Raw genomic sequence first — 18,891 nt, forward strand, 5'->3', positions numbered from 1 at the left:
CTACAAGAGGAAGATGTGAGTTATGGTGCATCAACTGGGTTTAACATTTGTGAGATGTTAAATACTTGGTGATTAGAGAGGCTATAAAAACAGGTTTCAGAGTAACAGCCGTGTTAGTCTGAATTCGCAAAAAGAAAAGGAGGACTTGTGGCACCTTAGAGACTAACCAATTTATTTGAGCATAAGCTTTTGTGAGCTACAGCTCACTTCATCGGATGCATATGCATATGCATCCGATGAAGTGAGCTGTAGCTCACGAAAGCTTATGCTCAAATAAATTGGTTAGTCTCTAAGGTGCCACAAGTCCTCCTGTTCTTTTTATAAAAACAGAAAACTCATAGGAGGTGATTTCAATTATTCCCATAGTGACTGGATACATGTCACCTCAGGACATGACGACGAGATAAAATTTCTAGACACCATGAATGACTGCTTCTTGAAGCAGTTACATCTGGTACCCACAAGAGGTAATTCTTGATTTAGTCTTAAGTGGCACACAAGCTCTAGTCCAAGAAGCGAATGTGGCTGAACCACTTGTTAACGGTGACCATGATGTAGCTAATAACAAAGAAGCCCACCACAGGAGCATTTTACTTCAAAAAGGGGAACTACACAAAAAATGAGGAAACTAGTTAAATAGAAATTAAAAGGAACAGTCAAGAGTGAAATGCCTGCAAGCTAACTTTTTAAAAACACAATAGAGGTTCAAATAAAATGTATACGCCATGTTAAAAGAAATTAGTAAAGGGGTCCAAAAAATGCCACCCTGGGTGACTGGACAAGAATACAGTAGATGAAATTCAATATTGATAAATGCAAAGTAATGCACACTGGAAAACAATCTGAAATATATATATACACAAAATGACAGGGTCTAAATTAGCTATTACAACTGAAGAAAGATCTTGGAGTCATGGACAGTTCTCTGAAACCATCCACTCAGTGTACAGCAGCAGTCAAAAAAAGCTAACACTGTTAGGAACCAGTAGGAAAGGGATAGTAAGTATTAAAATGCCAGTATATAAATCCACAGCACATCCACATCTTGAATACTGCATGTGGTTCTAGTTGCCGTCTCTCAATACTTAGAATTGGAAAAGGTACAGAGAAGGGCAACAAAAATGATTAGGGAAATTGAATAAGTTCCACAGGAGGAGAGATTAAAAAGAGTGGGACTGTTCATCTTGGAAAAGAGAAGACTGATGGGCTATATGACAGAGGTTTATAAAATCATGAATAGTGTGGAGGAAGTGTTATTTACCCCTTCACAAACACAAAAAGCAGGGGGTCACCTAACGAAATTAATAGGCAGCAGGTTTAAAACAAACAAAAGCAAGTACTTCACATAGTGCAATCATCCTATGGAGTTCATTGCCCAGGGATGTTGTGAAGGCCAAAAGCATAACTGGGTTCAAAAAAGAATTAGGTAAGTTCATGGAGGATAGGGCCATCAAGGCTATTGGCCAAGATGGTCAGGGATGCAACTGACTGCCAGATACTGGGACTGGATGATAGGGGATTGATCACTCAATTGCCTTATTCTGTTCATTCCCTCTGAAGCATCTGGCATCGGCCACTATCAGAAGACAGGACCCTGGTCTAGATGGACCACTAGTCTGACTCAGTGTGGTCATTCTTGTGTGTGAGATATGGGCCCACCAAAAGCAGAGATCCTTTCTCTTCACAGGAACTCATACATGTAGTGAGGATAGGTATCTTTTCTCTATTAGAACAGTGAAATTAAAGAGCTTGCAGGTAACTCTAATTTAAGAGACAGGACTAGATTATATAACTCCTCTATAGCTAAGGAGACACTTGCCTCAAAGGCTGATGCATCCAAATTCAATAGAAGTGTCTAGATATATGCTGTATCCAATTTAGTTAGCTAAAATACATTGTTTACTCCAACAGTCAGATGCCATTTCAGATACATACTGAGTGAATCACCTGCTCTCCTTTCCTAGGTCTATTTTTGTATTTCACTCCACAAAGTGAGGATCCTACAGAAAGGTATTTCACTAGCCAGATAATATAGCATGCACTGTGGCCACAAGTATGTGAATGATTATTATAATAATGAGGTCTTCCTACATAGCAGTTTATAATATTTGTATGGGGCCTCGCCCATGATACCTAAATACCAACTGTTTTTAATATGAAGATTTTGGGTTTAAAGTAACCTCACAGACAGCATTGCTGAAGACTTACACAAGGATATGAAAGTTGACCATCTAGCCACAGAGCAAGATGTCCTTTATAAAGTTCAAGTACAAGAAAAGGTGTCTTTTTCCAAGAAGATATCTACAGGTAACTTGTTTTGACTTTCATTAAAGTGCCTCTGTGATCAGAATCTGTCTCTCCATCCAGATCTCATTTATACTTTAGCCCTATAACTAAATATCATTAGAAATACTAAGAGAGGGAACAATGGGGACAGCTGTTTAAGTATTAAGCTTTAACATCAGGCAGCAGGTAACTCCCATGCCCCTCCACACAACCTTCTACATCTATGCAGACAAACATGGAAAGGTACCCACCCCATTCTTTGGAGAGCACTGCCACTAGGCAGTAGTTAAGATTTTCTTCTTCAATTAATACACCAAACATTTTCTTCAAAAAAATTTATTTATGCAAAGCCAATAAGGAAGCGTTCTGTAAAAGTGAAAAGCTCATTTTACATATGATAAAAACATTTATGCATTTAGTCTAGGAAAAGTGAGGATTTTGAGTTGTCTAATCATTTACAGGAATCTGCAAGCTTGTTTTAAAAATAGACATTGGTATTCAATCACTTATTTTTCCCAATATCTAAATGCTGTACAGTTTGCTATAGCTCACTTCAAGGTGCCCCCCCACCCTCCCAAAAAAATAAAAAATAAATCAGGGATATCCCATTAAATTCAACTATACAAGCTTTGTGCTTGATAAAAATCAAGCATTGGTATAAGCATTACATTCAACTGAGAATATTTTGAATGTATATAGTAGTCAAAAAAAAAAAACAACCAAAAACCAACAATAACATAATTTATATGAATGTCAGCCACTTCACAAACACCCAACATTCTTGTCTTCCTATTCCTAAGGAGAAAGTTATGTTCCTTGACCCTCCAGTTCTGACGCTGCTATATCTGGTTCTTCATCATTGTAAATGTTTTCAGCCTAGAGACACAAGTTATTGTATTACAAGTATCAAAAAGTGGTAGGCACATTTGATTAACAGTATTTTTTCAAATCTTAGATGTCATATGATTGCAGAACTGAGGAATAGACACTGAGAAAATAATCCTGCTCTCAAAGAAGTATCCCTTTCCCTGACTTTAAAGAGGGAAGTCAGTTTTAAGATTACGTAAAATGGCTAGACTAATCAACACTAATATTAAAAGTATGTATACGATATTTGAAATTGATGCACTTTAGGCTAATCGTAATCCATTTAGCTCTTTACCCAAAACATTTTGTCCCTATCTCATATCCAGTTTCAGTCTTACTTTAAAACTACTATCCCAGTAGTAATTTGCTTCCAAAAAACACACATCCTTCAATTTACAAGGAAAAAACTCAAGTTGATAGAAGGGGAGGTACATCTGTATATACATTTAGTTGATGTTATTTAAGCAGCTGTGGTTTTCTAGCTAAACTCATGTGGTGTCAATTTCTATCAAATGCATGTTGTTAGGCAATTGTCCTGCCTTTACAGGGACTCTGATAATGTAGGGCTTCCTCTTTTAATACTAAGATCCTATAACTAACTAGGATTAACGACTGCCAACATGACTCCCAGAAGTCTTAAAAATGCAGTTAACTTTGCAATTAGGAGTTCTAGAAGCCATTTGTAAAACAAAAGCTTAGATTCTGGATAGCATAGCATAACATAAACCTGCAATATCTGCAAACTCACTCTGAAGATCTATTTTTCCTTCTTTTGAAGATACTAAAATATCAACTTAGCTCCAGTTAACTCATCTGTTGAAATGGATATTTTTGGTATATATTAGAAATTAGCCATTTCTAGTTCAAGATATTCTTAATAAAATTCAAAATGATATACAAGTCATAACAGATAACTTTTTTTGTATGAATATTAGTCTTAATGTTCAGGTCATAAGTTAAATCCATTTAGTTAGAGGAAAAAGATTGCCTACATGAGACATGGTCTGTCTTTTTTACAGATTTTTTTAAGAGAAGGATAACCTCCTTTTTCATTTATATAATGAAGCAGAAAGCAATACAGAAATTAAGTTTGACACTCACCATTTGCCATATTTGCATTATGTTGTCCTCAGATACAGAGCAGATTACCCAGGGTTCGTTAGGGTTCCAACTAAAATCTGAAATCTTTGCAGTGTGTCCTCCATGAATAAACTGTTAAGAAGATCAAATTTAATGACCCAAGACATCTCTAGACAATTACTGAAGTAGTGAAATATTTTAATTTACTATTCTCATTAGCTAACAAAGTAAAACGAAGGTTTTACTATGTACAGTAGAACCTCAGAATTACAAACACCTAGGGAATGGAGGTTGTTCGAAACTCTGAACAAAACGTTATGGTTGTTCTTTCAAAAATTTACAACTGAACACTGACTTAATACAGCTTTGAAACTTTACTATGCAGTAGAAAAATGCTGCTTTCCCTTTATTATTTAGTAGTTTACGTTTAACATGGTACTGTCCTGTATTTGCCTTTCTCCCCCCTCCCCCGTGTCTCTGCTGCTGCCTATTCCAAATGAGGTGTGTGGGGCTGACTAGTCAGTTCTTAACTCTGGTGTTCGTAACTCTGAGGTTCTACTGTAAGTGGAGATCTGAGGTGCAGTTTTAAAGAAGCTGCCTTAACACATACTCCACAAACAACATGTAAATGCCGCCCACACACACACACTTCTGATCAGAACTGTTGAGGAGAAGGCAGGAAACACCATTTTAAAAAGCATAGTTGCTACCTGTGTTACTTGGCACAGCACCCTCCTGCCTTTTCATAAAGCTCTATATTAGGTTATTTTACTCAGAAGCAAGATGAAGAGTTCTTACTGGATGTGGAAGTTAACCAATAGCAACTGTTTTCCCACATAGTTGCACACAAAATATAGTGTGCTTGTAAATCATTTGATGGAGAGCCTAACATGAACTAAAGAAGCTATTTCACAATATTTCCTTTCCTCCTGTAAGGTTGCTATTAGCAACACAGCCATTTATAGCAGCATTAAGTTGCCAAGACCTCTAAATGACTATCTACCTAGGAAACATTAAACACTATACTTTGTTTCAATGATAACTTGAGGTAGTAGTTTAGTTTTGGTTTCTACATAGTTAAAAGTATAACCTACAGCTGTGTTTTCTAGACGCTACCTGACCTTGGATATAGGCAACATTGCAGACCTACTGCAGCAATGGCACTCTGCGCACCACTTATACAAAGGAGCATTAAGAACCACTGCCTTAAAACTCACTTAGCAGTTGAGAGCCACAATCAAGTACCGAGAGATAGTGGGGCGTTGAGGAATTTGCCTGAAGTAAAATCCTGGATTAGACAGATTATTGGTCTGGTCTGCTATTGCAGTTCTTTAGTCTAAGAATAAAGATATAAGTTCTTATGAGGCATCAACAGGTCTTCAAGCTAAAGACAGCAAATACGTACCAAAAGTTCAGGAGGCCCATCTTCTGCATCCTCTGCAGATTGCTCTTCTCCAATTTTACTGTAAAGAAAACAATGCTGTTCAAAGGAAGTAGATTTAAACCCTTAATCTTGAAGTAGTTAATCTCACTGAAGCAGGCAAGAAGCCAATTTGTGAATTAAGGTTTAAAAAAAAGTAATAGCTAATGGAGGGTTATGCCCTTCTCCTATCAGGGGCACTCGCGCTGAGAAAATATCTTTGTTTTCAATTCCTACTCTTGCTGCTTATTCTTCACCAGAAGTTTTAATCCTCAAACATGGGTCATCACAACTGGTTGCTGAAAAAATCAGATTCTGCAGATTAGATCAATAAAGGACCCTTGGGGCAGAGATCACTTATTACTAAAAAGATGAGGGGGAAAGACATGCAGAGTTGTTCAGAAGCTTTCCCCCCCCCACCTTCTCCCCCCCCACCCAACATAACTGGCAAAGATCAGTAAAAAGACAGCATAGTATTCCTACACTGAAGTTTGCTAGTTTTTAAATAGAAAAAAGCTTATCCCTAAAAATAATTAAGCCTACAATTTAAGTACAAATGCAAAGCCTACTGCATATATTGGATACTTGTCTGCTACCTACACATAGGTTTTAAATAAAGGAATAGAATCACTCTTTACCTTAGATCCCATACGTTTAGCCGACGATCAGTACCACTTGAAGCAAGAATGGTTTCATTATGAGGAGACCAGTGAACCTGTAAGAAGAGAACATCTCTCAAAAATAGGAGTATGAAGTTACTGACTTTGCATGTATTCTGAACTAGTAACTTTAGATGTGACCAACATTGCCAATTTTAACTATCAGTGCTTGAACTGCTACGGCCATAACTGACCAACATTTTTAATAAAAAAGGACAAGTTTAGAGAAGTTAGACTCAAAAATATATAGACTACTTCTCACTTCATGTACCTCAGTATCAAGGCTTTCTTTCAATTCAGAGGATCTTAAGTTTCCTCATGGAAGAAATCCAACCACAAGAAATATACCATTAAAAACTCTTATACTACCATAAAGGGTCAGTATTATTTATTCCATTTTCTACAATGGTCAAGTGTGTCCGCAAGTCACTTTTAAACCTGCCTAATCATACATAAAATTAATAGTAATTGAATAAAGTCTCACAGTTTTAAGGGAATATTTGGAATTAGAATTGCCTTCTGTTTGTGAATTTTTTTTTGGAAATACATATTTTAGGAACATGAGTCTGGGTCAAGCTAAGTCTTATACTCCAGACCTCTATCATACATATCTTAGGAGATTTTTTTGACTCAAACAAAAAGACAGCTTCCCTGTGCATATCTTCTCAGGTGCACATGAAAGCAATCTTCTGGATCTACACTGGCTGATTAGTTACCAGTTGGTTTTGGAGAGCTGATTGTCATCTATAAATCCATAAATGGCTTGTGATCTGCTACTGTTAAGAACCATCTCTCCCCGCATGTCATGCTACAACTAGTGCAGAGTGCTCAAAGCTGGAGAACCCTCTGAGAGGAAACTGGTGCCCAGGATTTCTTTGAGAGGGGTCCTCAACTTCAGAATCTATTCTTTACCCATCTGAAATAGCCCAAATCTGTTATCTTTCAGGGCACACTGAAGGATTTGGGGGAGGCACAGATACATAGACAAGAATTGTTTTAAATTCTACTGAGAAAAAGCTGCTGGGCTTTTATACTTGCCCTATAAATTTTATTTTAACCCTAGTGAGAGAGCATCTAATGAAGCATTTCCCATAAAACGCCAGTTTGTGTGCTGCTGTTAAAGCAGCAAGTTAGAAAGCCGGCAGACTTGTGAATATACTTTGGGAGAGAAGAGGAAAAGTCTACTCACATTACGTATGTTGCTTAAACTAAGGCTTAATAGCGGCATTAGTTCAGCTATTAGTTCTTGAAACAGATCTCAGTGATCAGATATATTTCAATTGATCACAATATCAGAATTCCAAACCAAACCATACTCCCACCTGATCCGGAGCTCTCAGCAATATGCACAACCTTATTCTAAAACCTTCAAGTTATTCATTTTTCTTGTGCCCACCTGAAAGATTTCATCCTTATGAGACTCAAAAGAATGAAGTTTTAATTTAAGGTTTCGCAGATCCCACAAAGCCACAGTCTGTGAGGGAAAGGGGGGGAAAAAAAAAAAGATACTTTTACTCCAAAAGCCTCTGAAGTTACTCAATTTTCATTTAATACATTTTAGCTACCCTTTGCACTTGTTTTATTGGCATTTGTGAATAGTGTCTAAGCACACTTTTAGGAGCATATACATTCAATTTGTATAGTATGTTAAAAATATACATAAGTAAAACACCTTGTCAGCAGAACCAGTTGCTAGAATGAACTCGCTGTAGGGATTGAAGGACAGGCAGTTGACCTCGGCTGTATGGGCATCTACAGAATGACTTGGCTTGGATGTAGTATTGGACCTCGTGTCCCAACTTTTTTGGATGAAGGGGTGGGAAAAAGGAAGAACACAAAAAAAAAAAATATGCCAGTCAAAGGTGGTAGAAGGGAGAACCAGTTCTCACACACTAAACCCTGTTCAGCACTGACTTTTGCAGCAAGAGTTCTGTTCTTGAAACAAACCAGTCTGAAGACTTGCCTAAATGAACAGTTTGCATCCAGCAAGCTAGGGTGTGTGGATCTACAGCACACTAGTATGCTGCGCACTAACTTTTCATCTAAACAGGCCATAGTGGAATGAACACTGGTCACAAAGTTAGCACTCATTTCATACTACATAAAAACCGTACACATTAAATATCTGTACAAAGTTAACAAACGTTACTCTGGGACTAAAACATTCCTTCCAGGCTGAAAAGCCTGGTATACAAGTTTCAACATTTAAAAAAAAAAAAAAAAAAAAAAGCGGGGGTGGGGATTGAGAGTCATTTGTCATTCCATACTGGTACAATCCCATCTGTTTTATAACATACTAATCAGTTAGAAGATTTATAGCAGTCAGGTATTTCACTTTTTGGTAAAAACAAAGCATTCACTGTACAACCTCAAGAGTTTTCCCTTTTACCAAGGGGAATGATTAGTCTGTCAAGTAATTTGTTAGAGTAAACAGTTATGACTGGATTCCTCACATCTCTGAAAAAGTTCAGAGCAACTAGATTAATATTTAGTCAGTCCACCTGACCTGATGGTATTTGCAGCTTGCTTTTAAATAGAATTATCAGGTCAATCAAGGGGAAGGGTGATCCAGGGGTTAGGGCACCAGCATAAGACTTGGTGAGGCCTAGGTTCAATTTTCTGCTCCACTGCAGACTCCATGTGTGACCTTCGTTAAGTTACTTAGCCCCTCTGTGCCCCTTCTACTGTAATTCCTGGGTATTGTGAGGATAAATACATTAAGATTGAGGCACATAGCCTTAGCTAAACAAAAGGACTTGATGAGGGAACAGCAGTGACAGCCTCCCTTATAACTTTTAGCCTCTGTTGGTTAGGTTACTCACCTGGAATATGGAAGACCCAGGTTAAATTCCTCCTTCCGCATGATTATGGAGAATGGATTTGAGCAGGGTTTCCCAATTCTCAGGCAAGTGCCCTATCACTGGACTACAGAGTCATCCTCACTGTCTCTCTATGACAAACATTCATTGGGCTAAAGTGGAACACCTTCAACAGGCGCGACTGAGAAACACTCTCTCCCTACCCCTCAGTATATGCCATAACCAAGTGGCTGTTTTGTGTTCAGATCACACACGTGCCAGATCCGGCCCACAGGAGAGATAGGGAGGGCAACACAGATCTTCACCTGCTTTGAGAATTGCACTGGGGCTTAGGTGTCCGGATGCCTACCTAAGGCAGCAATGCACATATTTGGAGGTAGAAACTTAGGTGCTAAAGAACTTTTTACAGCAGAAATTTAGGCATCTAGTGATTTTAGACACCCACAAGATTACGTGGCAGCTGAGCAGGGGTTCTATGGATCACAGCAACATGGCTTTGCACCTACAATGATGGGACCATAAAAGAACCCAAAATCTGTAGGTCACAAGAGAAACTGTAGAATCAGGATTCCCATTCACCATTTGTTTAACCACAGATCTAGATTTACAATGTAGTCTTAGTAAGAAAAACAACACTGAACAGGTTTCAGAGCAGCAGCCATCTTAGTCTGTATCCACAAAAAGAACAGGAGTATTTGTGGCACCTTGGAGATGAACAAATGTATTTGAGCATAAGCTTTTGTGGGCTACAGCCCACTTCATCGAATGCATAGAATGGAACATATACTAACATTGAACAGTAAGACAAATAGAACAAAATGCACATTTAGGATTATTCCTATCCAGATTCCTAGAAATACAAGTAATGCTGTAAAATCTAGGTTATTTAACTTCACTTTAATGCAACAGAAGGCTAGAGTATTTTAGGATTGCAGGCCACCTCATAGCCTGAATAGATATCTTTCTTTAATTAGGCAGTGTGCAGTGCTTGTCTAGACTGTTGCATTGACAAGCAGGCAAATAATTATAAGTTCCAGAGAACTGCTCAGCTTCTCCCCACCCCCAACTCTCCTCCCAAACTTACATCATAAGCTTCTGATCATCAGCAACTGATCCAAATAAAGATTCATGAAGCAGATGCCATGCCACATCTTCTACTACTGCAGAATGTCCCGTAAAGATTGCTTTAGCATCAACAACTTTGCCTTCTTTTGGTCCTCCACTTATATCCCACAGACAAACAGTCTGCAGACAAAAGTCACATTTTAATACAATGTAATTTATTGTTCAGACTTGCTTTCCTGGTGTAAATCCTTCAGTACATGGATAGTAATTTAGTTGTATTCCAATTATGTTGTCTGATATCAGAATACAAGTTCAATATTCAGAGGTTTTAGAACTGTTAACATAGTTATGCCACACTGCTGGCATTCATGTGGTTTCTGTAACTTGAGACCATCATTCTTGTCTTTTAAAAAGCCTCATTTAATGAAGTTATACCCTTAAACACCACCATCATAACTGCCTATAAAAAGAAAACTTACTGAAGCCAAAGGAAGTCTATGATATTCCTACTGGGGTCTCTGCCCAGACTTTATTAGAATGTAGTTTTTGTAGTCCACCAAATACTTTGACCAGCCTCAGAGACACAAAACACTGCAGGGGGAGGAGGGCTAGCGTGCGTGCCTGTGTGGGAGACATTGATCACTGTCAGGGGGCAGGGTTGGATGTGCGTTCATGCCAACAAGCAAGAGACCGGTGTGGAGGGGTAGGGCTTTTTATTATGCACAAGGCAGGCTCTGTCCCTGCGGCAGAAATGTAGCAGCCTGCCTGCCTAGAAAAAGGCCAAGATTCTGTATGGGGATGATCCCAAAGTTTTAGAGCACCCAGTAGTAGTACAGAGGGCTGTATTTCCCAGTTCATGGTGTTCCAGTTAAATAAAAGAGACTTCGCCTCTAGTGATAGTTTTAAAAACTTCATCTGGATTGATTCTGATCAGTACATGTATGACTACATCCAGTATCTTTCAATAATCAGGAAGAGAGTTGTCAAGTTTCGTCCTGGAATATATGGCTATTGACCTGACACATTCAAGAAGTTTCTGTCACTGTATTTGCATGGAGCTGTGTAAGATTCTACTCAAACCAAAATCCTTCAAGTTTACTTCCCACTATTGTTCTTTCATCAGAAGATCGCACAGCTAAGCAAATGAGATAGTACACTGTTTTTAAATGGAGTAATTTAACGGTTTAAAGCATAACAATTTTTGAAAATAAAGACTTAAATTAAAAGAAAAAGCAACCATTGTTAATGTTGCTGTTGATGGTTAAATTGATCTCATTCTCTGAGGCAGCAACGTAGCAGCAGCCTGCCTGCCTAGTAACTATCAACTTCATGCTGTTAACACAGAAGGGGTAGAACCAATGGATTCAGTGCTAGAGGACAGATGTCTGTATCTCAGAGAAGATAACATCACAGAAGGCAATTGCACTGAGGAGCTTCTGCGAAATGACAGAGAAACAGCTGAGGAATATTTCATAGCCCCACCAGGTAACATCCCTTTACCAAAGCTACAGGAGCGAGCTACTTTTCTGCAAGTCTCCGAGTGAAAGTCAAGGTCTGGAATGCCGCTTCAGCTTTTAAGTCATCTGTGAGAATTGGCATATATGCAACCATGGCTGTGGAGTATCTTGATGCAAGTGTCTAATCCCAAGAATAACACCCTCACATAATTATTTGCTTTTTCTTCCTTCCTTTCTTCTGTAAGATTACTCTGAAATTAAAGGCTTGGTGTATTTTTCCAGTATTAAAAAAAACCAACCAAAAAAACCAACACACATTGGGAACAGTTAACTAACAATGGGAACATTAACATTCTCAGTCAATTCCCCCAGGAGCATAAAACCTGTAAAAGTTTTAAGGCCCCTACATTGCCGGAATTATGTAAAGCCTTATAAATGACAGTCAGGGAATCAGCTAAGAAGATCTATGTACTTTCTTATTTTTTTTCCTGTGCCAAAGTGGCACAATAGAGTTAGATTACAGCTCAGGATTTATTTGACTTACCCATTAAAAAAAGACTGAGGGCAAATAAAACATTTACCAAGCAGTCAATAAAATGTCAGGACAATCAGAACCAAGCACTTCCCAAAGTACCCAGCCAGGTCCAGGACAATGATTAGCAAAACTGTATGACTTGTGTGTGAAAATCTGAGCAATTTAAAATGAAATTCTACTTTTTTTTTTTTTTGGCTGTTTGGTGTTCTGTAATGTAATGTAATTTAACTGGAATGCAGGGTATTAGCTACAGTGTTTGCAACTTTCATGTTTTAGGAAATGCTGAATAGTTTAGTGACTTTTTTCTGTATTGTAGTTTAAATAAATTACCAAAACAATTGAAACTGGTGTGATTATATTACACTATTTTGATAGATAAAATATGCAGAATTTTTAAAAGCAGAATTTTTTAATTTTTGTGTGTGAAGCATTCCCCCAGGAGTAGCTATTACAGGATAGGCATTAACTAGCTGTAGAGGTGTCGCAACCTCCTTCTGTTAAGGATGATGTGTCATGGTAAGCGGGCTTTCAGGGTATAAAGGATAGAAACATGAACATCTAAAATTTAAAATATGAAGACATTTTGATGCACGCTGGATGGAGAAGACCAGTGGAAGAGATTTTATGGAGAAAAATACTATTAGGCCATGTGAATCAGCAACTCTTCCTTTTGTTTTGTATTAACAAAGGAGGAAGATAGTTTCTTACATGATCATCAGATGCACTGAGAAGGTGTCCACTCAAATTGGAATTCCATGATAAACCGTAGCCTTCTTTTTGGTGTCCTCTTAGCCTAAGGTCAGGATTACATTCTCCACTTGGGTCTGAAAAAGAACCAAACCATTGTTTAGCTCTTAGAGCTCCTTTAAACAATATGAATATGATGGATTATAATTGATCGAATTTTTATTTTTTGCATTGCAAAATAAAATAAAACTGCAAAATTGTCTGCATATGCTTGCTACAAGGAGAAACAGGATTTGCTTTTCAATTTCGTGTTCAGAGTAGGTTACAAGACACTTGATGATAGCCAAAGATAGCCACAGAGGGTCCTCCTGCTCTATCACCTCAAGTCTGAAATACCTAGACAAAATTCCTGAGCTTAATTACCCCAAGCATATTCTAACTAATCCAAATTGTTTTTAACTAGCACGGGAGTTAAGGTACCTTCAGACACGTAGTGCTTTTGCATCACAATACAATAAACCAGACTACTGTCAGACTCATGTTATTACACTTTGTTTCTAGACTACATGTGTTATACTAGAGAAGATACTGTATACAAATTCAAGCAGTTTGACCCACCTGGTTTAGATGGATGTTTGGTGTAATCAAAAACCAGCACATCAGAGGAAGGTGTTTTTGTAGCAATGATGCACGGGTTCTGGGGCATGTAGCGAGCACGATTTACTTCACCTTCATGGTTAATTTTAATTTCAGTTTCAATTTTACCAGTTACAGATCCAAAGCCACCAAATTCTAGATTTTTTTTTAAATACATATAAAAAAATGTTTTTGGTTAAAATCATGTGAACTATTTCAAGTGTGTTAAGCCAGTGTTCTCAGGCTTTTCATAATCGCAAGTTGTTTAATGTAGTAATACAAGTCACATGGAAGATTAAATACATTACACCCCTTTAATATAAAATCTTAAAAGTGATCTTATCTTGATAGCAGCGAAGTATTCTTAAACTGAACAGGTCATCACAATAAGTAGTGACCAGCCGTAACACCTTCAGAGGGGTACATCTCTTGCTCAAGCTAGTCTACCAGTTTGCTTTAGTGTCACAAATGAAAGAGCTAATGAAGTCAACATTTATGTCTAATACAGTAACTCTTCACTTAACATCCTCCCGCTTAATGTTGTTTCGAAGTTACGTCACTGCTCCATTAGGGAACATGCTCGTTTAAAGTTGTGCAATGCTCCCTTAGAACATCACTTGGCTGCCTGCTCTGTCCACTGCTTGTAAGATTCTGTCAAAGAGCAGCGACTTTGCAAGGGAGCATTGAACAAGTTCCTCTTCTCCACCTCCTCCCTCTCCCTCCCAGAAAGTCCTAAGCGCCGTCAAACAGCTGTTTGGTGGCAGGGAAGTGCTGGGAAAGAGGGGGAGGAGCAGGGACGTGGCATGCTCCAGAGAGGAGGTGGAGTGGGGGTGGGAAGAAGCGGGCCTGGAGCATCCCCTGGCAAAGTCGGCACCTGTTCTTCTGGGGGAAAGCTGTCGCTGTTGCTGTGCAAGGTACTTCCTAGCGTCCTCGCCAGCAGCGGGCTGTGCCTGAGTGGGTAAGCCAGGGGCACCTCTCAACCACAGTACGGTACAGTACATAATGCCTTTTGTCTGCCCCCCAAAAATGTCCTTGGAACCTAACCCCCCCACATTTACATTTAATCTTATGGGGAAATTGGATTAATTTAACGCCATTTCACTTAAAATTGCTTTTTTCAGGAACATAACTACAATGTTAAGTGAGGAGTTACCATAGAAGACTTTTGCAGGAGGTTCTCCAATACTGACTTAACGTGAATTGTTATCAGCTTTCAGATTTTTTTTTAAAAAGGGTCAGTGTAAAATATATTAAGGCTCTAGAATAGTGGTTCTTAACCTTTACTGCAGTCTGCACCCCTTTGGTTCTCAAAATATGTTCTTGCACCCCTTATCAAAAATCGTTGAAGTAGGTCAGTTCTTTAAACCTAGACATATTTGTTGTTTGTATATTACAGTAATGGTTAAAAAACGTATGCTGTTAATAAATACATAGATTTGATGAAACAAAGTAGTTGTACTTATGTGCCTGTGCTTAATTTGTGTTTTCGACGATTTACCTTCTAAAAAAAGCTGGCATGTCTCACACCCCCAGAAAGGGAATCACACACCCCTTAGGGGGTGTGTGCACCCCAGCTCTAGAATTACACTATATACCAGTGGCACACGTATCCATGGGGGTATGCAGAGGTCTTCCAGGGGGTACATCAACTCATCTAGATATTTGCCTAGTTTTATAACAGGCTACATAAAATGCACTAGCGAGGTTAGTACAAACTAAAATACAGACACTGACTTGTGTATACCGCTCTATATACTAGAGATGGAAAGGTAAGTAAAATATTTATATTCCAATAGATTTACTTTATAAATTATATGGTAAAGATAAGAAAATAATCAATTTTTCAGTTACAGTGTTCTGTGATACTTTTGTATTTTTACGTCTGATTTTGTAAGCAAGTAGTCTTTTAAGGGAGGTGAAATTTGGGTTATGCAAGACAAATCAGTCTCCTGAAAGGCACACAGTAGTCTGGAAAGGTTGAGAGTCACTGTTATATACAATAAACACGTTTAGTATACAAATAGACTCTTAAAAATATTTTTAAAGTTAAAGTTAGAACGCAATTAAACAAGATATGTACTGTTTAACACTGCTGCTAGAACACCACAATCTAAAAATCCCTGCAATACTCACCTCCCTTCTCACTATCATAGTGAGAAGCATCAAACTGAGCATCATCATTAGGAATCTGGACCCTTGCAACAACCAAATGGTTTTGTTCATCGGAGGTATGTGTTCCCAACACTAGCCAATGAAGGGCATAATCCTTTCCTTCAGGCCTGTTCAATAAAACAGACGGTCTTACAAAAAGTTGAACACAGTTATACTATACTTGTAAATATTTTTTAGAGGCAAAGTTCTTCTGTATCATCTCAGTTTCTATGGGAGACTACAGATTAATTGGGGAAAAAACTTTCCCCTACCATATTAGGCATATCAACATATATATTTACAAGTTGAACTCCAGGTGTTCTTGACATCAGTAAATCTGACAAGAACATCTTTAACAAAACTGACATCCGTCTTTTAGAGCGTTTGTCACTATTGCTTGAATAGTATAAATAAGACTTCTATGCGCACATACTTTAAGTGGAGGCATTTTGACATCAGCCCCTGCTATGGTAAACCCATGTTAATGGAGGTAAAGGCTTTTGACATTGAACAGATTTTCCAGTTTCGGTACTCCAAGCAGTGAGCTCTTTATTCTGCGGTGAAGCAAGAGGAATAGTTCAGATACTGAAGACAGGACTGACTGCTTAAATAGAGATTATGTCCCTCTTGCCAGCTTCTACTTTTACTGGCACCCTAAAAGTTTATCCCCAACACGGCACAGGAGGGTTTACGCAGGTAAGGGGAGTGCAGGCAGCAGTCTCACCTCGTCACATCAGGCAGCCACTGCACCGTGAGGCTGGGCCACTCGAGGGCGTGGGTCATCACCAGGTCATACAGGAACGGGGTGTTCTTCTTCCAGATTTTGTACTCTTCGTTGATGACACGCTCCTCCACGGTGTCCTCGAACACTGCACGGACGGACGGGCGGACAGACAGACAGGCAGAGGCGCGCTAGGCGGGCGGCTCCGAGGAGCCGGGGCGGGTGGGGGAGGCGGAAACACCCGCGGCCTCGCGGTTTATTTTTTCTCCCCCTAAGCCGACGCCCGCTCGCGGCGAGACCCAGCGGCGGCTCCGCCCGGCCACGCGCTCCCCTCCTCGCGAGCTGCGGGCCGCTCAGCCCCCGCGGCACCGGGATCGCCCCGCCCCGCCGCCCGCCCCGAGAGACCCGGAGCCGAGAGACGCCCCCACCCCGCCTTGCCCGGGGAGAAGAAACCCGCCGACCCCCGACCCTCCAGCCCGAACAGGCACCGGCCGGGCCCCGCCGTCTCTTACTCTCTTTATTCGCCATTTTGTGCGTGGGGCTCCCTCCCGCGCTGCGCTCCCCTCCCCCCGGCGGAGCTGGCGCCGCCGTCTCCGCCGCGGATGAAGCGGCCGCTCGCGCGCCGGCCCTGGGGGTTCCAGACGGCCTCGTTCTCCCTTCAAACCGTTGGCTTGGACTCCGAGAGACTCGCCAACCCGCGCCGCCGCCAGAGCGCGTGCGCAGCGACCCGGCTGCGCTCCCGGGTCAGACCGCCACGACCCCGAGGCAGCGCCCAATGAACGGGGGCGGCGAGGCTGAGGCGGGCCGCAGCTCAACAAGCCCGGCCCCCGGCCTCCACCTCTTCCGGGGCTCGCTCAGGCAGCCGGGCATATGAGCGCATGCGCAGGAGGAGAGCGCCGAACAGCGGGGGGCAGGGCAAAGGACGGGTGGGGAGGTGCCAAGCGGCCCAGCAAGCCCCTCCCCCCGCCTGACGCGACAAAATAAACCACGGGCCCCCACCCCGCCCACTAGCAGTGACGTCAGCGCTCTTCGGGCCCCAGGGCAGCTGAGAGGCCGGAATGCCCAGGCGGCTGCTTCCCCCCCCCCCCTTAGTAGCCGTTCCCCACGCCACGTGCTCATGGGCCAGCGCCCCGCCCCCGCAGAGCGGGAGGTTGGCGTAGAAATCATCCGTTTCCTTAAACAGAGACAAGGGGGGTTGGGGGGGGGGGCGTATTTTGCTTGACTCCCTGGTTTGTGACTTTTCAGGCCTGGCGGATAAAGGTTTTTATCCCCGCCCTGAAAGAGAAACGTCTCTTTCAAACCAGGCACTCAAGCCCTGAGCGCAAAGAGCCTCAAAGACTCTGCCCAGGGGGGCTGCCAGTGAAACACAGGGGTGAGACTCACTAGTTTTAGGGAGAGGTTTCACAATAGCAGCCGTGTTAGTCTGTATCCGCAAAAAGAACAGGAGGACTTGTGGCACCTTAGAGACTAACCAATTTATTTGAGCATGAGCTTTCCTGAGCTACAGCTCACTTCATCGGATGCATTCAGGGAGAGTTGGCAACGGTGTATATCAGCATTACAGGTCAGCCTGCCAATACCAGCACTCAGGGTTGTTCAGACAGGGCCTGCAACAAGTAAAACCAGCTTGATTCATATCTCAGCGACACCCACTGAACATTCTCTAAAATGGAGAGATGTGAGCATCCTCATACGTTTATCAGGAATTTTAAGTTTGGCAAAAAACCCTCCTCTTTTCTGCTACAAAGAAGCCAGTATAGTTCAAATCATTCTACAATATAAGCAAAATCTAGGGTCCTGTTTTAATAATCCGCTACTCCAATTAGACAAAGCACCAACAGGAATGTATACGGCTACAGTTCTCAAACACTACAGTGTCTACAAGTTCCAGGCACAGTTCCAAAACACATCCACTCACATATAACATTTTCCCCAGATATTAATTATACTAATTTTCTATAATGGAATATAACCCTACATCCACATCATACACACTACTGTAATAATCTTTGTACAAAGTATGTCTCATAAGTTATCATTTGAAAACTCATAATTTGCTGGTTAGTATTTTCCTGGTAAAATATGTGTGGTAACATTGCATGAGAAGTTACACAGTTCCTCTTTATGATATTTTTAACACATGTTCCAAACCCTACAGCTCTGCCTAGGCAGAAATCAGATCTGTTCTAAACAAAGGAAGGAATCTCTGCTTGCCTTAATTTGCATTTAAGCAGTAAACAGTCATCAAGTAGGAGAGAAAACGAAGTTCAAACAGGTGGGAAAAAACCCAGCAGGGACTATCCTTATACAGAGACTCTTTGTCTCCTAGGTTTCAGTTGGAAATGTGGGGGACAAGAGGGGGACTGAAACTATAAATAGGAGGGGCAAACACCCCAAAGGAGCCTCCTCCTCTCTCCCTGCCCACCTCAATCTTTGTACCTGAGAAGATAAAAGGAACAGTCATTGGACCATAGGGGAGGGGTTCTGACCTGAGAGTGTGATCAGTAA

At 40.7% G+C, this 18,891-nt stretch overlaps 1 protein-coding gene across 1 annotated transcript; it reads right to left on the reverse strand.

Moving 5' to 3' along the window:
* Positions 1–2,606: 2,606 nt before the first annotated feature.
* Positions 2,607–17,147, reverse strand: RBBP7 (RB binding protein 7, chromatin remodeling factor). Its single transcript, XM_048861867.2, has 12 exons — positions 16,896–17,147; positions 16,387–16,531; positions 15,645–15,790; positions 13,494–13,667; positions 12,897–13,012; positions 10,216–10,376; positions 7,985–8,111; positions 7,709–7,786; positions 6,292–6,368; positions 5,639–5,696; positions 4,255–4,365; positions 2,607–3,162 (listed from the first exon to the last, which is right to left on the reverse strand). The coding sequence occupies exons 1-12, from the start codon at positions 16,909–16,911 to the stop codon at positions 3,094–3,096; spliced, it is 1,278 nt and encodes a 425-aa protein (XP_048717824.1). The 5' UTR covers positions 16,912–17,147; the 3' UTR covers positions 2,607–3,093.
* Between the last annotated feature and the right edge of the window lie 1,744 nt (positions 17,148–18,891).

This window comes from Caretta caretta, chromosome 1, assembly GCF_965140235.1.
Source record: "Caretta caretta isolate rCarCar2 chromosome 1, rCarCar1.hap1, whole genome shotgun sequence".
NCBI classification, from domain to species: Eukaryota; Metazoa; Chordata; order Testudines; family Cheloniidae; genus Caretta; species Caretta caretta.